General features: G+C 44.8%; 1 protein-coding gene across 1 annotated transcript in view; it reads right to left on the bottom strand.

Moving 5' to 3' along the window:
* GLP2R (glucagon like peptide 2 receptor) overlaps positions 1-25,021 on the bottom strand; it is a 50,111-nt gene extending 25,090 nt beyond the window's left edge. Inside the window, exons 1-7 of the mRNA XM_036100081.2 lie at positions 24,797-25,021; positions 18,988-19,075; positions 16,908-17,012; positions 13,387-13,508; positions 4,558-4,664; positions 2,407-2,560; positions 546-705 (exon numbers count right to left, since the gene is read on the bottom strand). Of these exons, the coding sequence (XP_035955974.2) occupies positions 546-705; positions 2,407-2,560; positions 4,558-4,664; positions 13,387-13,508; positions 16,908-17,012; positions 18,988-19,075; positions 24,797-24,910 (850 nt within the window). The 5' untranslated portion in view covers positions 24,911-25,021. The remainder of the gene's footprint in view (positions 1-545; positions 706-2,406; positions 2,561-4,557; positions 4,665-13,386; positions 13,509-16,907; positions 17,013-18,987; positions 19,076-24,796) is intronic.
* Positions 25,022-26,866: the final 1,845 nt, after the last annotated feature.

Genomic DNA, 26,866 nt, shown 5'->3' with positions numbered 1-26,866 from the left:
AATGATAATTGGGGATGGGATCTTTGGAGGTAACTAGGTTTGGAAGGGAGGGTGGTGGTCATCTTGATGGGATTAGTGCCCATATAGGAAGAGACCAGAGAGCCTTCTCTCTCTCTCTCTCTCTCCACCATGTGAGGCTACAGTCAGAAGGCAGCTATCTGCAAGCCAGGAAGACCCCTCACCAGAACTCTGATCTCAAACATCCAAGCCTCCATAACTGCAAGAAGTAAATGTCTGTTGGTTGAGCCATGCAGTCGATGGCCTTTTGTTATGGCAACCTGAGCAGATCACTACAGCTGGGGACAGGGTAGGAGTAAGGGCATCTGATTCTATCAAAAACCTTGTCAGTTTTTGAACGTATGCATTGGGTCTCCAGTGCTTGTGTGTAAGTGCATGTGTGCACACACACCCCTTTCTTCAGTATCTTGTCACTGGAGGATTCTCTGTCCCAGAGCCTCCCTCCAATTGGGAAACCAAAGGCTCTATCAAGTTCCTATGTTCTGATGGGCCCCTAAAAGAAGAGGCTGGGGGTTCAGGTCACTCACCCCAACCCACCAGCATGTATCTGGGCCACAGCCGCCTCTCAGAGAGCACTGTGGGCTCCAGCAGCGTGTGGAGGTAAAGGCCTTCGACCAGCAGCCATGAGTGATTGGCGCCCACGAAGTAGTGCAGCAGGACCTGGGCCGAGCGGCAGGAGGCAGATACCTGCAGAGGACAGAGCATCTGAGAGTGAGGCCAGGCATTCTTATGTGGACCTGAGAGGATGGAGAAGGGCCTCCCCATGCACAGCCATCCCTCTACCTTGCCTCACCCCTGGAATCTGCTGACCATCTCAGAGAGGCTGGCAACAATACCAAAATGGGAGGGAGGGCTTCCTGTAGGTTTCAAAGCCCAGCCTCTTCCTTGACATTCTAGATATTTGTAGACAAACAAAAACAGAGAGAACTCATCAGCAGCAATTTCCCTAAAAGAAACACTGAAAGGTATGCTCTTTGATCTTAGTTCAACTCAGCTAGAAACCAATAACTAAAAAAAATCTTCGTATGATTGGAAAGGATGAAATAAATTTCTAAATAATCCATGAATCAAAAAAAGAAATAATGATAAAAATTAGAACTTATTTCTGAACCGAATGAAAAGAAAATACTGGATATCAAAATATGTGTGGTATGCAGCTAATACCATATTGAGAGTAAAACTGATAACCTTAAATGACTTAATTAAAAAAAGAAAAAGGCTGAAAATTAATTATCTTAAGTATCATGTCTGAAGAAGAAAGCAAACTTAACCTAAAGAAAGGACATGGCAGGAAAGCATAAAGATAAAAGCAGAAATTGTTGAAAGAGACAACATAAAGAGAATCAACAATGTTAAAATTTTGTTCTATGGAAAGTCTAGTAAAGCCAAAAAACATCTGGCAAGGATTATCAAAAGGGGAGAAAAGAGTGAAAGTATAAATAATCAATATCAGGGATGCAAAAAGCAATACCTTCATAGCTGCAACAGACCTCAAAAAGATCTTAAGAAACTAGGAACAATATTATGGCAAGAAATTTGAAAAGTTAGATGAAGCACACAAGTTCCTAGAAAAACTCAAGCTACTAAAGCTGACACAAGAAGAAATAGAGAATCTGAATGTGAGTCGAAACTAGTCCATAATTAAAAGCCTTCCAATAAGGAAATCTCTGAGCCCAAATGGCTTCACTGGAGTGATCTATCAAACGTTTAAGAAAGAAAAATACCCGTCTTAAATAAATTCTTCCAGAGAACAGAGAAAGAGGTAACAAGTCTGATTTGTTTTAAGAGGTCAGCATAAACTTTATCTTCTTTATCACAAGAAAAGAAATTTCCTCACAGGTGCAGATGACGGAATGCTAAACAAAACACAGCATCAGCTAATGAATCCAGCAATATAGGAAAAAGAGTAATGTGTCAGAACCGAGTTGGGCTTATTCCAGGAATTCAGGGTTAATTTAACAGGTTACTACAATCATTATTAACAAGACAAAGGAAAAAGCATCACAACAGAAGCAGATTTCAATGTGGAAAAGCTTTGCTGCTTTAAAAAATAGTAATAATAATAAATAATAATAATAATGGTAATAAAGGCTGGTCTGGTTCAGTTGTTTTGTTCACGGATGAAGAAATTTCCCACCCAAGGACACACAGCACCCTGCGGTGGACTCTTCCATGACAATTTCCTTTACCTGCCCCAGTCTCGGGAGGTTTGGGTTTTTTTGTTTGTTTGGTTTTTGGGGTTTGTTTTTAAGTCAGATGATGCTTCTCTAACCAGAAGGCGTTTGACACCCCTTTATCTCCCTCTTCCTCTTCCCAGCTCCACCTTCCCGCCCCATGATTCCCAGGACTGATCCACCAGGTCGGAGGCTATGGTAGGGAGGGACATACCTCCGACATGTAGGATATCCACCCTTTGTCACTGTTGGGTCTCCTGGAGTAAGAGTTGGAGTGGATGGCATCCTTCACCAGCACAGCCAGGGCTCTCAGGATGAAAGAAGCAAACAAGTTCATGTGGATGTAGTTGCGTGTGCAGTGGAGTTTTCTGTGCAGGGAGAAAAGCAGGTGTCTTCCCTCAGGAAAGAATGGTTCAGACCAACAGGTGTGTGCCCGAAACACCTGCCCACCTATCACTAGAGGGCAGACGTTGATAACGTAGACTCCAGAGCGATACGGCTGGGTTATGTGATTTTCTCTGTGCCTCATTTCCCTCATCTGGAAAATGGGGATAACATTTACACATTGAGTAAAAATTGAGAAATTGAGGCAGAAGGGTTAAATCAGCTGTCCAAAGTCCTGGAGAAGTAAGTGGTGGGGCTGAGATTTAGACCCAAAAATTCTGAGGCCAAAGCACCACTCTCCAAGGCTCTACTACCTATAAGGACAAGAGTGCGTACCTCAAGGATTGCAGGAGTACCAGTCCGTTAATGGGTGCAAAGTACTCACACAGTACCTACACATCATAAGTATCCAGAAAATGTCAGCTCTCATTACCTCCTCCTCACCTACTTGAAGCCTCCTGTAGGCTTTTTTTTTGTACTGGCTGGTGTAAAACTGTGTGTCCTCAGTCTCTCTAGCCAAAAGGACCCTTTTCCATCACTGTGCCCTCACAGCCCTGCTGCACAAATAAAGGAAAAAGCATCACAACAGAAGCAGATTTCAATGTGGAAAAGCTTTGCTGCTTTAAAAAATAGTGATAATAATAATAAATAATAATAATAATGCAGCCCCCAATGCAGCACATATCTGCCTGGTTTTAGAGCTATTATTACTTTTTAAATTTCTAAACAGTACTTGAGTCAGGTGTTGTGTTTTATTATGTATGCACCTTTCTCCCAAATTAGATTGGGTGCCACTCAAAGGCATGGACTAGATCTTACTTTCTAGCACATGAGGCAAAATGGACATCTGGTCAACCAGATTTAGGCTTAGCTAAAGTAACTTTCTCCAGGGTTGGGCAGCTACTTTCTCTGAGCTTGCTTCTGGGATTTTAGGAAGGTGAGTGGAGGAGGTCATGGATAGCAGAGGGTACAGGCTATGGAATTCTCCCACTGCTCAAGAATTGCTCTCTGGATGGGGCATATGGTCATGACTCTGCTCCAGGAGCCATAGAATATCCTGGGATTGAGGGGTCAGACATGGAGTTAGAGGATACAAGGCAGGGAGCTGTTATGGAGCTAGCATCCAGGTCTCCAGAGTGCCCATCTAGGTCTCCTGCATCTTTATTGAATGCTCATTCTGCCACATTATACTCAATTAATTTGCTGAATGAAGGCCAAGAGGCAGCCTTGGAGGGCTCCCTAGGGGATCCATAAATATCTCACTTGGGTGATTTCTAAAAACATGATTTAGCAAAATGCACTCAGGCTTTGAATTCTGAGAAATAATATAAGGGAATGAAAATGCTCAGTCTCTGAACTGCCTGGTTGTGAACCTGCTCCCATCACTCACCAGCTGCATGACATTGGGCAAGTTACTTGATCTCTCCATATTTCAGTCAACACACTTATAAAATGGGGCTAATAATAATGCTAATATCCTAGGATTAGAACCTTAATTCTGATTAGCAAGAAATTTAAATGACTTAATACATGTAACGTGCTTAGAAATGTGCCTGGTGGAGGCACTCAAATGATTGATAGCTAATTGGAGTCTGGGGGCCCAGCTCTACCACTTGCTAATTTGCTTTGGGGAAGTTTCTTAATCTCTCCTGTAAAAATCATGCCTCTGGTAGGGTGGGGTAGACAGGAGGTTATCCAATCCCAAGGAGGCTAAAGCAGAGTTAAGACTCCCAGATTCCAGTTCCAGCTGTACTCTGTGACCTCCCGTGACCCAGTGCCTCTCACTGGACCTCTAATATCTCTTTCCCCTCCACCTGCACCACCTGCAAAATAGAGTTGATGGGCTGGAGACTCTCTCAGATCCCTTTCAACTCTGATGGGCCATGACATCAGCTAGCCCAGTCTTCTGCTTTCTAGAGGGAGCCAGTGAGCAAATTCCAGGGTGGACACCTGAAGATGTGCAGGCAGAAGTTCCACTCACCGAAGAAACAAGAGGAGGGTGAGTGCCAGCAGGAGGGAGATGATGGAGAGAGAGTACCCCACGGTGTACAACACCTTCAATGTCGACAGCAAAGCATGGTGTTCCACCTGAGCATAGACAAAGAGCAGATATGACCACCAAGCCAGGCAGCTATGATCTCCACCCCCTAGTTCCATGCCCAGGATGACCAACAGTCCAGGCATGCACTGTAGCCTTGTTGACACCCAATTAGAATAACTTAGACTGCTCTCTGGCACATCTCAGAGGCCAAAGAGCCTTGATGAATGAAATACCCATTGGGGGTCTCACCTCTATGGCTGGTCCAATAGCCCAGCATTGATGCACCAAGATTCACAGTATCATGGAAGAATTGTGCCCAGAACAAGAGGGTACCTTAGAAATGAGGACAGTTTTTTGTGGGGGTTTTTTGTGCCTGGGTGTGCTGTCCCTAGAGTGTAGGTGTTCTTCTCTCTGGAAGATGGGGCCAGGTTTTTATCTGGATGTTCCCTCCTAAAATAACTTGTCATGCATGACCACTTAGGTGAATACCCCATAAAACAGTGGAATATTTTCTCTGAGTCCCAGGGTACCCTGATTGTGAACAGAGGATAATTTATTGGAAACTCTGTGTTTTTGTGATTTTCCAATGGAATTTCACCTTCTCACTCAATCCATCATGCTACTCGCCATCAAGTTTCTCACTAAATTTTTGTACAAGAACCCACAGCAAATATGTATTACATGCTAAATCATGGCTTAAACTTCTCCACATAACACTTTTATCAGCTTTATTGAAACATACCTGGTGTACCATAAACTGTACATATTTAAGGAATAAACCTGGATGAATTTAGACATGACTATATCTGATTTCATCATCACATTCAAGATAATGAACATTTCCATAACCTCCCAAAAGTTTCCTTGTGACCCTTTATAATATTTCTTCTCTCATTCCCTCCCACCATCTTATGCCCGAGTAAACACTGGTCTGCTTTCTGTCATTAGAAATTAATTTTCACTTTCTAAAATTTTATATAAATGGAATCCTATGATATGTACTCTCCCTCCCTCCCTCCCCCTTTCTCTTTTTTCCTTTTTTTTTTCTTTCTTTCTTTCTTTCTTCTTTCTTTCTTTCTTTTCTTCTTTCTTTCTTCTCTTTCTTCTTCTCTTTTTTCTTTCTTCTCTTTCTTCTTCTCTTTCTTTCTTCTTTCTCTTTCTTTCTTTTCTTTCTTTCTTTCTTTCTTTCTTTCTTTCTTTCTTTCTTTCTTTCTTTCTTTTCTTCCTTCCTTCCTTCCTTCCTTCCTTCCTTCCTTTCTTTCTTTCTTTCTTTCTTTCTTTCTTTCTTTTTCTTTCTTTTTTTCTTTCTTTCTTTCTCTTTCTTTCTTTCTTTCTTTCTTCCTTCTTTCTTTCTCAAGCTTATTTACCTCGGAATAATTATTTTAAGATTCATCCATGTCATAGCACGTATCAATAGTTGACTTTTCTTTGCTGAGTAGTATTCCATTGAGAATATACCACAATTTATTTATCCACTCACCTGTTGATGGACATTTGAGTTGTTTTCAGAGTTTGGCTTTCACAAATAAGGTTGTTATGAAAATTTCTGTATAAGTCTTTATGTGGACATAGGTTTTTATTTCTCTCAAATAAATATCTAGAAATAGAATGGTAGAGTAGTATGGTGTATGTTTTAACTTAAGAAACTGCCAAACTCTTTTCTAAATAAGTTGTAGCAATTTATGTATCCACCAACAGTGGATTAGGAGTTTCAGCTGCTCTAGATTCTACTAACACTTCACATAATCAGTCTTTTAAATTTTAGCCATTCTAATGGATATGTAGTACTATCTTACTGTGGTTTTAATTTGCTTTTCTCTAATGATTAATGCTGTTGAGAATCATTTAATGTGCTTATTTGCCATCTGTGTATCTCATTTGGTAAAGTATCTGTTCAAATATTTGGCCATCTTTTAAATTGGACTGTTTATCTTAATTTTGAATTGAAAATGTTCTTTATATATTGTGGATACAAATCTCCTGTCAGATAAGTGTTTTGCAAGCATTTTCTCCCATTCTATGGCTTGCCTTTTTATTTTTTTAACAGTGTCTTTAGAAGAGCAGAAGTTTTTTATTGTGATAAAGTTCAATTTGTCAAATTTTTCTTATATAGTTGTGCTTTTTGTGTCTTATTTCAAAAATCTTTACCTGACTAAGAGCCCTCATATTTTCAGCTGTGCTTTTTTCCTAGAAGTTTAATAAAATGAGCTCTTAAATTTAGGTCTATGATCCATTTCTAGTTAGTTTTTATTCATGGTGTGAGGCAAAGGTTGCAGTTCTTTTTTTTTTTTGCGTCCAATTGTTCTGGTGTTATTTTTGGTAAGATTATTCTTTGCCCCACTGAATTGCCTTGGCATTTTTGTCAAAAATCAATTGCCTGGGTCTTACAGACAGAATAGAGTTGGATTTTATTTTGTTTTATCTTCTTAATGCAATTTGATAACCTCTGAATTAGGGTGTTTAGATCATTTACATTTAATGTGATTATTTATTTGGTTGAGCTTAAATCTCTTGGTTTTCTCTTTGTTCCATCTTTTCTTTGTTTTCTTTCCTTATTTTGGTTTGAGTGTATTTTTTTATTCCATTTTTTCTTCCATGACCTACTAGCTATACCTCTTTGTTTTGCTTTTTAGTGGTTGCTTTCATGTTTACAGTATACATTTTTAACTTATCATACTTCCATGTCTCTCATCCTGGCCTTTGTGCCACTGTCCCACATTTTACTCGTACATATATTAGACCCCATAATACATTGTTACTATTTTTACTTTAATTAATCACATCTCTTAAAAGACTTTAAAAAATAAGATAAAAAAAAGTTTACCCTCATATTTACTATTTCTGGTACTCTACATTCCTTTATGTTGATAAAAAAATTCCATAGGACGTGTATGTCTTTCTGTGTTAAGGAATTTCTTTAACATTTCTTATAATGGTGGTCCAGATGCAGAAATCTCTGTGTAGCCTTTGAGTCTTTCCAAATCAAGCCCAACTATATTTCTATCTAGAATTATTTTCTATGGACCTCATCAAGAGCTCTATAATCCTGTCATATCTCTAACTGCTCTTGTTGGTCTCTCTTCAACTCAAAACTAAATCTATCCTTCTAAAACCAGCACCAACCTACCTCTTACAAGAAGTCCTCCATGAATGCCTCTGTGTGTACTGTCAACTCTGAACTCCCAAGGCACTTGTGGTCTGCTTCACAAATTGGGGCATTAGTTATATTATTCACTAATGGTTGTTTGCATTTGTTTTGTATTTCCAGATAGGCTATAAATATCTTTTTTTTGTTGTTGTTGTTGTTTTTTGTTTGTTTTTTTTTTTTAAAGATTTTATTTATTTATTTGAGAGAGAGAGAATGAGACAGAGAGAGCACATGAGAGGGGGGAGGGTCAGAGGGAGAAGCAGACTCCCTGCCGAGCAGGGAGCCCGATGCGGGACTCGATCCAGGGACTCCAGGATCATGACCTGAGCCGAAGGCAGTCGCCTAACCAACTGAGCCACCCAGGCGCCCTAGGCTATAAATATCTTGAAAGCAGAGAAATGTTTAGTGTTTCTCCACACAGAGTGGCGTGATTTCTTTAAATTGATGATTCAGGTGGCATATCAAGACCTTCATGAGTCATTTGAGCATCATTTATATTATATGGATATATGAGGATTTATGAGGTTAACACATTTAATTAAGTAACTTAATAATCTGTTTCTGAATTGTTATTTTTTAAAACATGTTTGTGTTTTATGCTTTCTGGAAACACATTAGGGGAATTGCTTGTTTTTTATTCATCTGTGTTTTAGTTTGAGTTCCCACAGAAGTACATCCTGAGACAAGGATTTGAATGCAAGTACTTTACATGAAAGTGAACAAACCCTTAGTAGGGGAAGGAAGAAATCAGGAAAAATAAAATGGTGCGTTATCAAGGCAGTTACCACTGTGGGCAGCTGGAGCTTAATCCCACTGGGGAAGTTCTGGAAGCCTCAGAGTTAGCCATTTACATACCAACTCCTGGACCACTTACATAGCAACTCCTGCCAGTCATTGGTTAAGGGCTATTCTGTGGCGGGGTGGGAGGGCGACATTAATTCTTTGGTGCTTCTGGCCTGCCCTTGAGTGGACTAAGTGGGCTCTGAGAACCAGCAAAGACATGCATAAGAAGTTAGACAATTGTGTACTGAATTGGTTAGGGCAAGGGGCTATAGATGGGCACGAACAGTACCTGGTATAGTTGGTTTCATTGCACTCCTTCAGAGGAGTTTCTTAAACTGTTCTCTATGTTCAGAGCTCCAGTAAAATCTAGCCACTTCCCTAGTGATCCTAGAACACCCAGATGGTTTCCAGCTCACTCTCAGTACCAACAGGTGAATCTTAAGTCACTTAGACTTCTTTATGAAATGCTTCATAATTAGCGTGTACCATGCATGCACCAAGGAGATAGGCATTTTCACACACTGCTAAAGGGAGGGCAAAATGACACAACTCCTATGGAGGGGAATTTGACAATATTTAACAAAATTATATATGCCTCTACATTTTATTTTTTATTTTTTAAAGATTTTATTTATTTATTTGAGAGAGAGTGCACAAGAGAGAGCATGAACAGGGGCAAGGAGAGGGAAAAGCAGGCTCCCTGCCTAGCAGGGAGCCACACGTGGGGCACGATCCCAGGACCCTGAGATCATGACCTGAGCTGAAGGCAGACGCTTAACCGACTGAGCCACTCAGGTACCCCTGCATCTACATTTTACTTTTTCTTTTAAAGATTTTATTTATTTATTTGACAGAGAGAGACACAGCGAGAGAGGGAACACAAGCGGGGGGAGTGGGAGAGGGAGAAGCAGGCTTCTCGCCGAGCAGGGAGCCTGATGTGGGGCTCGATCCCAGGACCCGGGGATCATGACCTGAGCTGAAGGCAGACGCTTAACGACTGAGCCACCCAGGTGCCCCTGCATCTACATTTTAATCTAGCAACCCCATTTCTGGGATTCTTCCAAAAGCAAATATGAACCAACATATGCATACAAGGTTATTTGAGGTGGCATCATTAGTAATAAAAGACTGGAAATAACCCCAATGGTCAGAGGACAGTGGCTGAATAAACTATAGTAGATACACACAGTAGAGTACTATGCAGTTGTGAAAGAAAAAAAGAGAGAAATGTTTGTAGGTACTGATATAGAGTAATTCCAGGACACGCTGCTAAGTGAAAAAGGCAAGATGCAGGATAAGGTATCTGGTATACCTTTTTCAATGTAAGAAAAATGGTAAAACAACATATTTGCTTAGTTTTGCAAAAAGAAACATAAGATGTATATTATAATTTGATAAAAAGGAAAGAAAAAGAAAAAAAGGAGGGAAAAAGAAGTCAGAAAATAATAAAAATGTTTATCATTCGGGGGTGACCAGAAATAGGGTAGAGACAGTGATTGGAGCGTGGTTTCTCTGACTGTACTTTTTTATATCATCTTGGCTTTCAAGCCCTGTCAATATTTTATTTATTAAAAATAAAATTAAAGGGGTGCCTAGGTGGCTCAGTCGTTGGGCATCTGCCTTTGGCTCAGGTCATGATCCCAGGGTCCTGGGATTGAGCCCCGCATCAGGCTCCCTGCTCAGCGGGGAGTCTGCTTCTCCCTCTGTCTCTCCTCTCCCCCTTCATTGTGCGCTCTCTCTCTCTCTCAAATAAATAAATAACATCTTTAAAAAAAATAAAATTAAAGACAGAAGAAGGCAAAGAGAGAAGAAAAAGGCCAATCCTTAACACTAATAGAAACAATGGAATAGGGCGCCTGGGTGGCTCAGTTGGTTAAGCGACTGCCTTTGGCTCAGGTCATGATCCCGGAGTCCTGGGATCGAGTCCCGCATCGGGCTCCCGGCTCAGTGGGGAGCCTGCTTCTCCCTCTGACCCTATCCCCTCTCATGCGGTTTCTCTCTCTCTCTCTCAAATAAATAAATAAATAAAATCTTTAAAAAAAAAAAGAAACAATGGAATAAAACTGTATATCCAATCAGTACCATGACCGCATAGAGAAAACAGTTATTTCAAATAATTACGAACACAGTACCCTGAACATGGGATACAGTCTAAGGACAAAACGTGCTGCAAATCTGTTTTTTTTCCCTTTAAATCTATAAGCTACAAAGCTCTTAGGATCTAGTAGTAGTGGCAGTGAACACACCTAGCATTCAGATCCTGGTTTCTTTCTTCCTTTCTTCCTTCCAAAGATATTTATTTATTTATTTATTTATTTATTTATTTATTTATTTATCAGAGAGAGCGGGAACACAAGCAGAGGGAGAAGCAGACTCCCCGCTGAGCTGGGAGCCCGGCACAGGGCTCGATCCCAGGACCCTGGGATCATGACCTGAGCCGAAAGCAGATGCTTAACTGACTGAGCCACCCAGGTGTCCTGGGATCTTGGTTTCTTTCTTTCTTTTTTTTTTTTTTTAAAGATATTTATTTATTTATTTATTTATTTATTTATTTATTTATTTGACAGAGAGAGACACAGCGAGAGAGGGAACACAAGCAGGGGGAATGGGAGAGGGAGACGCAGGCTCCCTGCCAAGCAGGGAGCCCGATGTGGGGCTCGATCCCAGGACCCTGGGATCATGACCTGAGCCGAAGGCAGACGCCCAATGACTGAGCCACGCAGGCGCCCCGGGATCTTGATTTCTAATAACATTCGTCCACTTAGAGAATCCAGAACTCTGAAGAAATAGCTGATTTGGGCCCGGAACAGGGAAATCATGAGATGAGCTTGGACCATTTTCTTATGCCAGAAAATAAGGAAGTGCTCCAAGACCAAGGAGATTATCACAAAAGGACACAAGAAGGCAGTTTGGAGGGATTTCACTAGCTAAATTTAGAAAAACATTGAGCATCAAAATTATAAGTGAATAAAGCAATTTGTAAGTTCATAGTGATACTCAAAACTGGAGGGAAGGGGAAGGAGTTTTCTTTTCAGAAGAATGCCAACTAGTAAATGTAGAAGAAATGACAGAGCTTGAATCAACTCAAGCCAGCATCATCAAGGAAGGTTGTAACACTGATGAAGGTTTGTTAGTGAACAAGACACACACACACACACACACACACACAGTTCCAAAGTATCATCCCACCAATTACTGGCCAGATAGAAAAGGAGAAAGTACCTATACCATGGAGAGATCTGGCTGTCACTACCAAGACCAAGTGATCACACAGAACATCATTGTAGTGACACCTGACATTTTGGTCTCCTGGCGTGATGCTATGCAGTGTACCCAGAACCTATGAGTATTAACTTGAGTCTTACCAAGCCTCTAAACCCAACTTCCAGCTTAAGGAAATACAGAAGATGCAGGAACACATGTAATAACAACAAAGTTTTCTGGGGGTCTTCAAAAAGCCAGTGTCCTGGGCTGTCATGGGCTGGAATGGGGGAGATTCTAGATTAAAGCTTGCTAAAGTGATATAAAATGAACTCCAGTATATGAACCAGGACTAGACTCTGGTTCAGGGGAGAAAAGCTATAAAAATTGGATGGGAAAATTGGGGAAATTTGAATATGGATAAAACATTAGCTGATATAATGTTAATTGGAATAACGGTATTGTAGTTACGTGGAATAATGACTTTGCTTAGGAAGGATCTGATGAATATTTAAGGGTGAAACCTCACGATGCCTGCAAATTTTGTTAAATATTTCACAAAGAGAGAGACAAAGCAAAAGCAAATGGTGTTGGGGGGGATGTTGATACATTTTGAATTTAGATAGTGGGTTTGTGAGTGCTTATTTTATTATTCTTTTAATTTTTCTATGTGTTTGGATACTTCAAAATAAAATGTTAAAAAATAGGTATATATCAATTGATATATCTTATGTGGTATGGGAAACTAAATTTTTTCATTAAAATATATATATTAAAATTATATACACACACATATATATACCCACACAAACACAATTTCCTTAAAGAGTATCCTTTATCATGCATAAGGACCCCCACCTGATGAGATGGAAGAAAATCACATATTTTGTTTGCTAGCACTCTGAAGAGCAAAGATCTACTATCACTAGCCTTTTGTGGGCAAAATGTCAACCCATTATTAGAAACACAGGCCAACATGGCCAGAAGCTGTTTTTTTACGTTTTGGGGACTTTTTTTTTTTTTAAGTACTTGAATTCTTGGAAATATGGCCATTTGCAGAGGGGAGGAGGCAATGCCCCAGTCCTCACCTTTCTAAAGAGAGAAATCTTAACTTCCGGTCTTGGGAAGTACAGTTTTCAGCTCTGGTTTTGCTGTCCCTGCCCGCTGTGGGCCTGAGCCCAGAGGAGGCTGCAGGCATCCCACACCTGCTGGCAGGTCCCTCGAGATCACCTGAGTCCCAGCCTCAGCTGCACATTGGCATCACCTGGGGAACTAGGTACCAGTCTGATGCCCAGGCCCCACCACATACCCACTAACTCGGAATCTGTGAAACCATTCACTGAGTACTTATTAAGTGCCCACAGTATGTACACGCTTTTATGCACCCCAGTACTAGTCCAGGGGTGAGAAACTGAGTGGCCTCAGGGGTCTGCACATCACCCTCGTTGCAGAAGAAATTCAGTGGCTGCCAGAGGTTGCTATCATGTGACTGTGGACCTTCCCCAGGGGAGTCCGGGCAGACTAGCTCTTGGGGGACGGCTCTTTGTGTGGCCACCAAAGCCAACTGGGGGCGGGGGGTGCCTGGTGGAGGGTGGTTGGGGCCCGGGGCCCATCATCACTGGGCCAAGCTGACTCACGTTGTATTGGGAGCTGTGGTTCTCGGAGCATTCGGAGTCATCCTGCCAAATATTTGTGGAGTTTTCCAGCGTCTGCCAAGTGCCCGGAGCCAAGCAGTATCTGTAGGCCCTTCCTGAGTTTTCTGAAAGTAAACACAGCTCTAGGGGAAAGGTCAGAGCACGCAGCCCGTTCCTGAGCACGTGGTGAGGCCCTCGTCTTCACCACAAAGCTGTGGAAAATCCCAGGGAAAAGGGATTTTCACTTCCCTTGGTGGGGGAGGGGCTCATTAGCATCTCTCCTGTTTATTTGGGATGGAAAGAAAAACACGGAAGCCTCTACGTTTCGTAACAAACCACGGTCCACTAATGTCTGCTGTGTTTACCCAAAGTCTCTGGAGCTAGAATAGTCCCTGGTGACTCAGAGACGTGAGAGCTCTCAAAGGTGCAGCCCAGCTGGGAGATGCGGACCTGGGGCTTCCTGGTGCGCCCCGTCAGAGAGGGGCGTCGTGTCTCAGGACGTGAAGAGAAGAGGTGAAGGGGGTGGACAGAGCCTGCTCAGCCACCTACAGGGTTGGTGGCCTTGAGCTTGTCACCCTTCCACTGTCCAAGACTTCCAGTGTCTTCATCAAGAGCTGAGGATCATCATGGTAATGGTACCAGCCCTCCCCAGTTTGGGGGAGGTTAAATGTGTGTGTGTGTGTGTGTAAGTGACAGGCCGGCTCTGTGTCCACGATGATGGCTATTGTGACCCAGTCACATCCATTCCCAGAGCCCTCCCCCAAAGGGACTGCCCTCCCCCCTGGAAGACCAGGGACTGGACTCGCAAATGAACAATGGAACTTGTCCGAACTTCCCACTCCTGACCCTGCACGGCGTGGACCAATGGTGACTATTTGCTGAGTGTAATGGATGGACACCCATGGGGTACTTCCCCTTGCCCACCTAAAGCCTCTGCGAGGGTGTCTAATGGCCCTCTCAAACACCATTCCCCAAAGCAAGCTCTTCATCTTCTCCCCAAACCGGTGCCACCCGCACATTTCCCAGCCTCTATTGATGGCAAACCCATCATCCCAGTCCTTGGGCCCCGAACCTTGGAGTCATCCTTGCTTTCTCTCTGTCTCTCCTACCCTTCACCTGGCCCATCAGCCAATCCTGTCACCTGGACCTTCCAACTACCCAGAATCTGAACACTGCCTTTTGGCTTTCACCCCCTGCTCCCTGCTCCCTGGAGCCACCACTCTCTTGTGACCGGATTATTACAAATGCCTTCGATGCTCTTGCCCCACATGGTCTACGGTTAACACAGCAGTCATGCCACATCATTCCTCACTCCAAATCTTCCAAAGGGTGTCTGAAAACAAGTCAGAGCACTTCCCGGGCCTCCCACAAAGCCCTGTAAAGTCTGGCTCCCAATACTCTCTGACCTAACCTCCTACTGGCTCTCTTTCCCCTTTGGGGCAGCTGCACCCACCTCCTTGCTCTTTGTGGGACACACCAGACATGAGCAGTGGGGGCCCTGAGCCACCACCCAGATGATGGTGAACATGGGTGGGACCAGACAGGGTGTGAGCTCATTTCCTCTCCTCCACCTTTCAGCCCTCTCCGTCCCTCATCTCCTGCTTCATCTGACAATCTTGATGGTTCATCTTGCCTCTGCCTGCATGCACACTCTCATGGTCCCTTTCTCTGGATCCCTGCAGTCACTTCCAATGTCAGCTCCCTGTCCCCCACCCTGTTCTTCCACCCAGAGAGCCATCAACATCATATCCCCAAACCACAAATCATATTAAGTCTTTCTCATGCCTCAGTGCCTTCGTGGATCCACGGGATCTCGCCCATCAGAGGAAGGTTGAAACGCTTGGTGTCAGACAACTTTTATGCAATCAAGCTCCAGCCTTATGTATAGTCAGGCACCATCCGCTTCCTGCCCTCTGACTGTAGTGTGTGTTCCTCTGGTCTTATCCGCCCAGACTTTTTCTCCTTCTTTCTGCTCTAAACCCTTCCACTGCCTCCACGTTTTCTTCTCACTGTATGGACCCCTTTGGAGTCTAACATTTAATGCACAGGATGTTGAGTGGAAGAGTAACTTCCCACCTTCTGTGAATCACACTCCCTTTGGGACACTCTAGAGGCCCAGAACCCATTAAAAAAAAGCCTTTAACTCAACTTCTTTGTAAGTTTAGATTTTTGACCACTTTTTCCCTTCAGGTTTAATAGACCTCCATTTTTAGCTCATGGGAAGAACGGGTAAGCGGAGAAGCCAGGCAGTGGTAGTCTGTTCCATGTGCTTTGAGATCCATGGACATCCGGGTCTTAAAGACCTTCAGGAGTCTGAGGGCTTGACCTTGGTCTCAGCCTCAGTTCCATTTACAAAGCACCTACTGTGCAGCTGACTCTGTGCCTGTCTTCTCATTCATTCCTCAACTAGACCTCAAGAGTTGCTATTGTTCACTTGACTTAATAGACAAGAAAACAGCTCAGAGGGCTCTGGACACTTGCCCAAAGTCGCAGAGCATAAAAGAGATGGACGGGCTCTAGGCTCCACGTGCAGTGCTCTCCCTACCCCACTAAGCTGGCTCCCACAGGGGTGCTTCCCTCAATTATCCAGACTCTCTGGTCCAGCAAACTCTGGTATCTTCCCTTAAACATCACTCCTGGGTCACTTCCAACTGGATTTCACCAAAGGATAGTTTCATAGAATATATCACTAGCCCTCCTATCCAGAAATGCATCTCTCTTCTTTGGAAACTCTCTCTTTGCACTAGAGGCCTCAGGAAATCGAAACCAAATTTTAACCGATGATTTACTGAGCTGAAATTAAATACACGATATTACCATCTCACCTGCTCAGTAGCCCATTCCCACTTGGTTTTGCCTGGAAATTTGTAATCGCTTATGTTTCTTGAGAACAGTTTTTTCTTATTCTTTGATGACCTTCAGTTCAAGGCAAAAGAGTTCTAACTAGTAATTGTTTCTCTCCCCCTTCCAGAATAAACCAACCAAGAGGCTGGCCTGCTGGGGCAGGTGGGGGCAGCATATCCTCCTGGGGTCCTACATAATAGCCACTTCCTTCAAGCAAGATGGGGGCAAGCTGAGCGGTTAAAGACTCCATCCAAGTCCCATGGGGCTTAAAGGCACCATCCAGTAGCACTACTTTCCAATGCTATTGCAAGGGTAGTTTTGATGCCCTTCTTCTCCATACAGCAAACCCAAGTTGTGGATGTGAGCATTCCAATCTCTCCCCCACCTCTTTCTCCTCTCCATAACAACCCTCACTGCATCAAATTCTGTGGTAGCTGGGCCTGGACTCTCCAATCTTCAAAGAAAAGAGAACTATTGTATTAATGGAGCACCCAGACACAGAAGAATTTCAGGAAGGCAAGAGGAGGTGCCCAGAGAAGAAAGAGACCTTCTGTGGGGAAAGAGGACTTGAGAAAAGCACTTGGTTGGAGTGTGCTCTCTAATCGCTCCCTGGCTGGTCTACCCAGGAGGAGCCAGCCTTTAAAGGAACTGCCAGGAAATGGTAAAATAAGACTTACTACCTTCACGCCACCAAGGTAAGTATGAAGGGCAGGGAACAGAGACATTTCCCGGAGAAGAATGAGGCCAGCACACATATCGATCAAAGGTTCCATTACAAAAGGTCCCTGTGGAGAGAAAAGGTCCCGAATGAGAGCAATGTTGGAGCACCAGGGCCACTGATGGAGGTAGAGCCCCCTTCCTGGCATGGGAAGCTGGTGGACCCTATTCAGGAACTAGCACAGGTGTCCCACTGTCCAGATAGGTCAAGGATGAGGAACAGCATGGGGAGGAGGGAATGCTTAATGCACCCCCAAGCACTGTGGCTTTGTCTACCCAACCTGACCTTTGGCAGTGGTCCTGTCAGTTATGTTAGTGTGCACGTCATGCTGATGTTGGTTTATTTTACATGGACTGAACTATCACACAAACTTGGGGTCAGAAGGACACTTGGAAGTTCAGCCAGTGCCTTCTGTTCCATACTAAAGAATTGTCAAACTTTCATCAGTTAGATGCTGGAGCACCCTTACTGTGAAATGTGCAAAATGACCTGTGGATCTAGGGGGATCTGTGAAGTTGAGGCTCTTGGCTGCATGTATCCAACATAACCTCTATCTGGTCATATTTCTCCATTTGAAGACCAATCCAACAATCATTATGAGACATTTGCACCATCTCCAATTCAGGGGACAATTTACACCCTGGCGCTTGGCGATGAGACACTAAAAACACATGGCACAGCCTTATGGACCTCCTGGAATGAAATGAAGGGGTTTCAGGCTGGATCCCAAATGCCCATATTGCAAGCTCCTCACTCCTGGGAACTAAGCATCATTCTTGTCTGTTCCTTATTGGGGCTAGCATGCAGGGGCCACTCAGTTTGAACAACCACGTTACTGGCATCAGGACCCCACAGATGCAGATCTGCCAGGTTATGAGCTGGCTCAAGGCATCTTGTAGACCTGGCTGCCAAATGTCAGCACATGGTCTGTGTGAAACAGCACTCACCTGGCCGAGCTGCTCATGGCATGACTCCAAATAAAGAGGACATGCCCTACTTTGATTTCAGAAAGCAGTATTCCCTAAAGTGAGGGGTAGTTCTTATAACAGATATCAAGCTTTGATTGCCACTAGCCTGGGCTGAAGAAATATTCAGAGGGAGAGGGGTATGGCTTGAAGGCTGAGATTCTTTGGGTCAGGAAAAGGAAGAGAGAGTTTATGGTATCCTGTCCTCCTCCAAGCCCCTGAATGAAATCATCTGAAAGCAGCCAGGAGGATAAGGAGAGGCCAGATTTCATCATTTAAAAAAGAAAAAAAAGAATCTGGATGCACCCAGAGTTAGCATGAAGGCAGGAGAGGCCATGGACTGATCAAACGATTAACATATTTTCTAGAACAGTCTAAACCTAGTGTAGACCTGGATAGGAGAAATATTATGACTCAGATTCAGATAACACCCCAGGGGATGAAGACCTCCTCCCACCCACCTACCCGATAGAGTCCCAGGTTAATCTACGACAGTTGCTCATGTCATGCGATTTGGTGGTGAGTGTGCTGTGACAGATGACTTTAGATAAATAGTCACATCTATGCATCTATGTATACCCTGTCTCACATGCTCTTTTATAATGAGAGGTGGGGGTCTCTCCTCCCTTCCCTTGAACCTGGGTAGGCCTTGGTAACCATCTGATCCAATTGAACGTGGGGAAAATAGCTTCCAAGGCTGGGTCATAAAAGGCAACATGGCTTCTGGTCATGGTTGCCCTGGAAGCCTCACCACCATGCTGTGAGGACCCTAGTCTGTATGGACAGGCCACGTGAAAGTGTTCTGGCCAACAGACTCTCAGCTGGGAGCCACCATCAGCCATCAGTTGTAAGTGTGAACAAGCCTTCAGATGATTCCAGCTGCCAGCCATTGAGCCTTCCAGCTTAACTCTAGATACTGTAGAGCAAAAACAAGTCATCCCCACTGTGCCCAGTCTGAATTCCTCACCCAAAGAAACTGTGATGATGATGATGATGATGATGATGATGATTGCTTTAAGACCCTAAGCTTTGAAGCTCTTTGTTACACAGCCATAGATAACTCATACACCTGCTTACCAGAAGGTTCCTTGAGCAAGTCTCTCAGACACTTCTCTTTGTATTGAGCCCACTTGCGAGTTGTTTCCTCAAGGCGGGATCCTGTAACCTGGGCAGAAGAAAACCATGGTGACTCCCAGTTCACTACAGAGGCGGCCTTGTGATCATTTCACCACGAATCTCAAAACTTCCCACTGAAGTGGCCATAATGGCCAGCACCAAGAAACAGAACTTCTTTGGCATCTTATATTCTATCTTAAAGGTACATACAAATTCTACGTTCACTCCATAATCTAATCATATTGGTTTTCATACAGATATGAAAGACTTTTTCCTCCAAAAAATCTTCAAGTGAGGCTGACATTTTAAGAGGAGGCAATATGCTCATCTTGAATGTCACACCCTATCAGATGAATAGTTGCATGCTCCTAAGACTATGTGGATCTGAAGAAGAGAAGCATCACAGTAAGAAGGGCCCAATAGTGTGTCAGGGAAAGGCTAGAAGAATTGTAGGGACCTGTGCCATCCCATCTGGCTGCCTGTGGGTCCAAAGTCAAAGACCGGGTAGAGAGATGGTCTGCTACTATACTGAGGCCTTGGGATATTTGCCTTTCTGACATTAACTATCCCCTCCCATAGAACCTTGGGCTTTCCAGATAATTGAGTTGTCTAACAATATCTAATTGTATATCTGTACTACTCGTTTTGTTTTGTTTTTAACACAACAGGGGGGTTTAAAGGGGTTTTCTCTTCTTCAATTTACTCATCTTTATTGAGCACCTGAGGCTTTGCATCAGGGAGGAATTGAAGGGATGCAGTGATGGACAAAACACAGTTTCTGCCCTAAAGGACTTAGAATCTGCTAAAGATAAGACAATGTATGATTGGCTGGCTATCAAAGTCGAGTGACGTTCATACCCTATCATTCTCTGATCCCAAAGAGGCTCATCCCCTAGTGGCTCAGTATTGGCACCATCAATCACAAACCAGAAACCAGGAGTTGTCCTTGGTTCCTCCTTCCTCCTCCTTCCACATCATCCAACCAGGCACCAGATTCTGTCCTATGCCTCTCTCCTGTCTAACCCTGCCTCGCATTTCCTCCACCTCTGGCCTTGTCCACACTGCTCCAGAGGGATAGGTCCACAGGGCTGTCCTGCCTAAAGTCTTCCCCTCATGGCCTATAGAGCTGACATCACATCTCAGCCACCCCGGGGCCAAGCCTCTTGACCCCAGTCATGTTCCTCTGTGACTTTGCATCTTTGCATTTCCCACTGGACCTCCCGTCCACCCTCATCTTCATCTGGCCCACTCCCTGCTTACCCCAGAAGGCTCAACTCAAGCCTAATGACCCCGATCATACTTGACCACCTCTGTCACTGATGTTTTGAGCTAGGAACCTTTCTCCCCAGTGCCCTGTGACCCCACACATGACTAAGTCTTATGTCCCATCATGTTGTATATCATTGGTGGTTAATTTGTCCATCCTCTTCGCTACCCCATGCTTTCCTTGAGGGCTAAGACATGCCCTCCATCCCTGAATACAAGCCCCTAGCACAGGCCAGGAGTTACTGTCCTCATTTTCCAGCTGAAGAAACAGAGGAACAGGTGTGGGTTGGAGTCAGAGGGGGTATGAACATGGGAAGGGCTAGATATGTGATCTGGGATAAGATCATCCAGTTCAGTTGGCTTTGAGGCTTTGTGTCCTCTCACAAGGGGTAACAAATTCAAATGCTTTCTTGGGCCAGGTAGACAGCCTGAAAGAACGAGGTAAGACAGGTATAACAACAGTGAGTGGGGAAGCCCAGTGTAAACTGGGGAGATGCTCCACCAAAAGGCACTCAAACCCACACATACACACAGTCAGCACCACAACCACTATGCTCACCCACCCCACCCCCACAAAAAAAACCCCAACACCTATGAGCCCAATGGGTGGTAAGCTTCCATTTTCTGAGTCATTAGTCCAGTCTACCCTCTGTCTCCTCTGCCCAGCATGGCCCACCCCCCAATACTATGGAATACTATGGAATGCATGATGGGGTCTGTGAATAGCTCCTTTGCATCCTTTCCAGAGAATCACAAGGCCAACATTTTGAAGAAGAGCTGTATAGTCATGGTTAGACCAGAGGTTACCAAACTTTCTCAAATCATGGTGCCCTTAGTGACTCCATCATTTTCCACAGTACCCCAAGCCGAAAGAAATACCTAAAGTCCCATTTTTTGAGTAGTTAGGGCCAAACAACTTAAGTATTTGCATCCTAACAACTGAGTGCCTACTGGAGATTGCACAACTTCCCAAACTTGGGAATCAGATTGGGCACCATTGTGTTCCACACTGATGTTTGTGCAGTACTTGCTTTTCATCACAGCAACTGCAAGAAAAAAATAAAACAAAAACAAAAAACAGCTTTGCAGAGATACGACATCATCAAAGGGAATGGAACGTGATCTAATGCTGAAACCATGAACTACTTGAGCTAGTAATTTGCAGGGTCTGGCAGATGTCATGTATCTCTTTGCCTCCCTTGAAAAATTAAAATATCTTACAGCAGCCCTGTGAGCTCAGAGTGGTGCCTTGAGGCAACTTAGCACACAATCTGGAACCCATGGGATTAGCCCACAAGTAATAATAATGATGATGATGAGGAGGAAATAATTGGCATTTATCCTTAGGCTTCAGTTTCCAATAAACTTTCAATCTCCCACAATACTTTCCGTCTCTGAGTTATGGCACAAGAGTCAAGCTGGAAGCTTATTAACACGTTGTTTAAGAAAATAAACATCCTAATGGGACTATAGCTGGGTCTATATTATTTTTCACAAGTTCAGCAAATAAGTTGATAACCAAATCATCAGCTTCCAGAATCCTCCAAGCCTCCGAAGTAAGACCCTTTCTTGGATAAAGTGCTATTTATATCGTCAGGGACCTCACTGGAACTGGCCAAGGAAGAGACAATAAAATCAGTCATGCACATGAGCTGTGTCCCTGGACTAACCCTCTTTCCCTGCCCTTTGCCATGACTGATGGCCATGGTCAGAAGAAGAAAAAGGAGGGGAAGGAGAAGGAGAAGAAGGAAGCCTACAAAGCACCAAATTTGGTCAATCTAGGGGAGCTGGACAAACAGACTCTCTTCCCAGGTACTTGTCCCAAAGACACGAAAAACACAAGAGGCAAATCCAAGTTCAGATCCAAACAAGGTAAGGAGGAAAGGAAATAGCACGAATGGATGTTTTCTAACTGGAAAAATCGACTTGACCTTGATTCCTCTTTCCCTTGCGCGGGCAACCACCATCAAGGACTAACTTGGTTGAGGAACGATCTAGGGAAAGGGAAAAAAGACCTTCTGTGCATTGTTTTTAATACATTCTATTGTATTCTTTGTTCAAGAAGGCATTCGCCTCTCTGTAAATCAAACAAAAATTACAAGAAAGCCCCCAAAGGGGAGAAGTTGGAATATAATCTCAGTATCAGAAATTACCATCTCCTTCCGGACTCTTCTCTCGGTGCACATGCTTCCGTTTACTTTTTTTCTTTTTCTTTCCATTTTTATTTTAACAAAAAAAGGAAATCATCTAGTTTTATGCTTTCACCAGAAGATGCACTGTGAATATGTATCCATTTCGAGAGCCATACTTCTAAAACACCATTTTAACAGCTACGTGATGTTCTGTGAATGACTGTGATATGATTCAGTTTTCAAATCCTCCAGCATCGGACACTTACACTGGCTGAGATGCTTGCTAATATAAATGCTGTTGTACTGAAAATATTCACAATTAAACATTTGAGCACATCTTTATTTGCTTAGGAGAGATTCTTTCAATTGGAATTTCTGGATCATAGAGTATACACATTTTTAAAGGCTTTTGATAATGGACTGCCAACCTATCCTCGCCAAGCTTTTTTTTTTTTAATTTAAAAATATGCACCTTTTTACGCTCCCATCGGCAATCTAGGACAGAGCCACAAATTCACTTCTCAAAGAGCCTTAGAGAGAGAGTTTATGTTTTTTGAACCCAAAGCACACCGCTAATTAACTTAAATGAGTCCAGCCGGGGAGGAGGGGTGGTGGTGGACTGCTTGAATTTAGAAACTAAACTATCCCTGAGAATTTCTCATTAAGTGAATTTTAGGAAGACTTCCTGCCAGAAAACATGCCACGGTCATTTATATTCCGTGCAGGGAATGCGTCTGTGAGCAAAATCCATCATGAAAGTCTAGCAAAGCCTTGTAATGTAAACATCTGGAGGAATAATATGGGATTTAAGACCGAGAACCAAGAAGTGTGTGTAGGGGGTGCTCATTGGGGTTATAGACGCATCCTGGAGGACAGACGGACCAAAGAGGTTCTGAGGACAAACGCGGTGGCAGAGAATTTGGCAGGTGTTTTCTGCCTGTCAGGTTCCAGGTTAGAACCAAAGAAAGCCTGATGAGGTGAACACTTACAGGATCGGGCACCACGGCCCTCCCTAGGTGGGGGCAGGAGGGATTTAGAATCCCAAAGCTACACACACGGATGAACTCCACTCATGGACCAAAGGAGGAAGAGAACCTTTCCTCAAAGAACTTTCATTACCTGCATTTCTCAGATGAATGGGACTGGGGTTCCTTCACGTCATGGTCCAATATGAAAATAGAACCTCAAATGGGAAAAGGGGCAAAAGTTTAGTCTCCCTGGATAAGAATAAAACAAGCTGGGGCACCTGGGTGGCTCCGTTGGTTAAACGCCTGCCTTCAGCTCAGGTTGTGATCTCAGGGTCCTGGATGCCAGCCCTGCATCAGGCTCCCTGCTCAGCAGAGAGCCTGCTTCTCCCTCTCCCTCTGCCTGCCGCTCTGCCTACTTGTGCTCCCTATCTGTCAAGTAAATAAAATCTTAAAACAAAACAAAACAAGGTACCAGAATGCCCACCTGCAGAGGTTGGTCACATACATTATAAGACAACCTTGAAGCCCTCAAACATCACGCCCTGGGGCTACCTTTGCCGACACAGAAAAGCGTCTTCATCTGTAAGTGGGATTAACAGGAGGGACTGCCTTGAGGGGCACGAAATGAATTAATATGAGGGATACACCTGACACCAGCCCTAGAGCATTGTGTGTTCAATAGAAGGGTTAGTTTGTGTTAGCTCTTAGTGTATTTCCTTAAGACATAAGCAGATAGCGAGATAGTATTTACAGTCTGATCTTATGTTTGTTGGGGGGAAAAAGGCCCTATATGTAAATAAGTAGCAGGAAAAAGGTCTGGAAGTATAAGCCCCCAAAGGCGAATGAGGGTGATTTCTGGGTGGTGGGAATATAGTGATTTATAGTTGATATTTATACCTCTTTGGATTTTATATGTTTATTTTTTTAAACAATGAACATTCTATATTTTTATACTAAGAAGGAAGGAAGGAAAAGGAGAAAGGAAAGAAGAGAAAAACCCCACAGTCCATCAACCTTTAAATACTCAGGCCTGAGAAAACTGTAAAAGCAGACAGGAGCATATATGGGACGAGTTTAAATGCTCTTTACAGAGTTCACGATGACACTGGAAAATGTTTATAAAATGGTGTAAAGGGGGGAAACCGGGATACAAAACACTTTATGCATCATAATTCCGGCTGCCCAGAAACACGCATAGAAAAAGGATTTGCAGGAAATATGCCAAAATATTAACAGTAATGATCTCTGAATACCAGGCTTATGGTTAATCATTACCGCCTCAATACTGTTTTATATTTCCCAAATTGCCTGCGAGAGCCCGACACTGCTTCTAGGATCAGAAAAGATGCAGAACTGACCCTAACAGCAGGCACCATGACAATCCAAATCATAAACCGCTCTTACTTGCTTGATGGAGACCAGCAGCAGCAGGGCGAGCACGGGCCTTGCAGGGGCCGGGGGCGAGCGCTTCTTGGAGGGAGGGGGCGGCCTGGCCCCCTGGGCAGCGGCGGTGTCCATGGGCAGCGCGCGGACTCGGGGCGGGGGTCCCCCTTTCCTTCTCCCGGGCGCTGCCCCACCCGGTGCCGGCCTCGCCTTTCCCCCCCGCCCCCTGCAACTTCACAGGCGCCGGCACGTTTCTCGAACAGTCCACGCTGTACCACAGGCGGCCTCCTCCGGCATTCCTCCCGGCACCGAGCGGGGAAATGTTTGCACAAACCCTCTCCACGCCGCGCGGAGAGCGTCTGAACCCGTCTAGAGCCACCTACCGATGATTCTCCGGGGTTTCTCATCAGCAGTGGCTCATCCCCCGCCCCGGCCCCCCCAAAGGCAGGGAGATTTTTCCCAGACCTTCCCCCAAGTCAGCTGTGCTCCCAGGGACTTCCTCGGCAGAGGCCGCCCGGGAGGCGAGGCCAGGCGGCCGGTGGTTCTGCTCCCGAAGCCCTGCTCAGTGCACGAGGCCCGCGGGCCGGAGCCTCGGGGTTCCAGCTGCTGAACAACAACTGGCTAAGAGGATGGGCGTCGGGCCAGTTGTGCGGTGGGCGTCTTGGCGAGGGAGCACGTTTCTTACAAAGGCCCCAAGGGCAGGGTCTCCTCCGTGGGGCGGGGGGGGGCGTAGGGAGAGGGGGGCTGTCTATGCAAACAGTTCGAGGGAGAAAGCAGCTTCTGACCCAGGCCCTGAAGCAAAACCCCAATCAGGACTCAGGTCCCGTCTACCCGAGAGCCAAACGACGTGCGGGAAAGTCAAACACACCTCCCGATGGCCCCTTGTGCCGCCCGGCCCACCTGGCAGAGGCTTGCACGCAAAGCACCACCAGCGCTTGCTAATGAATCCATTTGTGCGGGCTCACCGCGTGCGCATGCACAGAATCTTCCAGCCCACGACCACCGGCTTCATCCGTCCTCGCAACAACCCGCTGAGGGTGTGAGTATTTCTCCACCGGACAGCGGGGAAAATGAGGCGCAGAGAGGTTGGATTGCTGGCCCACGGCCCCACAGCACTAAATGGCAGGGCCGGGAGACCCCGCATCACCTGACGCGGCTACCTGGTCAGGTGCTGATCTTCCCTTAACTCCCCACCGACGATCCTATTCTCTAGCGGGCCCCTCGCGGGGTCTCTGAAAACCTCTGCTCGGCCCTTCTGGCCCCACCTCTCCACGTCCAAGCTTCCCAGCCTCCAGACCAGAGCCCGGGAGGATGAGGTCCTGCCCGGCTGAGACGCAGGTGGGCAAGAGACAAGAAGACCCTGTTGGGATTGAGGTTAGTTTTGTTTTTCTCTCCATTCAAGTCGGACAGAGGAGCTCATCTTCGCTAACTTATCTGAGTGAATGAATTCTGAACGGTTAGGGAAAAATAAGTAAGCATCGCTTCCTAGAAATCCTTGGAAATCTTAAGATCCCCACGTGGCAAGATTTTAAACCTTAGAGGTCAAATGTTCATAGTGAACCAAGACCCCGAAAATGGACTGAGACGATAGTACGACCTCTGGAATCAATGTGGTCTTCTCTGGGACAGCAGGACAAAGAGCGCCCAATGATGCTCCGATCCTTTCCTTACGGCTGGAAAGCCATTCTGGAACAACACGTTAACGACTATGTCTTCCAGGCTGCACACTGGCAAAGGAAATGCCTGTCCGGTAAGAATATTCTAGCAAATGTCTTTGAACTTATTCTCAAAAACATTCTTTTTCTGAAGGGAGAGGGGTTAGGGCCACCCAGGACCTCCCCGCTGTTGGGCAGATGCCATCTAGTGATAAGACGTGATAAATCCTCTTCCCACAAGACCAGTGGCCAAGGCTGCAAACACAGCGCTCGCAGGACGTGTTCCCCTGCCCGCGCCAGCAGGAAGTAGAGAGTCAGAGTGACCCACAGGGCACCGCCCTTCTCTCCCACCTGCCCAGTCCAGTGATTCTCCATTATGTTGCAGGTGTATCTGGGGGTCCTCAGGGAGTGCTAATATGCAGTCTAGGACCTGTGT

This window comes from Halichoerus grypus, chromosome 2 (assembly GCF_964656455.1).
Source record: "Halichoerus grypus chromosome 2, mHalGry1.hap1.1, whole genome shotgun sequence".
In the NCBI taxonomy this organism is placed as follows: Eukaryota; Metazoa; Chordata; class Mammalia; order Carnivora; family Phocidae; genus Halichoerus; species Halichoerus grypus.
This window is presented reverse-complemented; position numbering and strand designations above follow the sequence as displayed.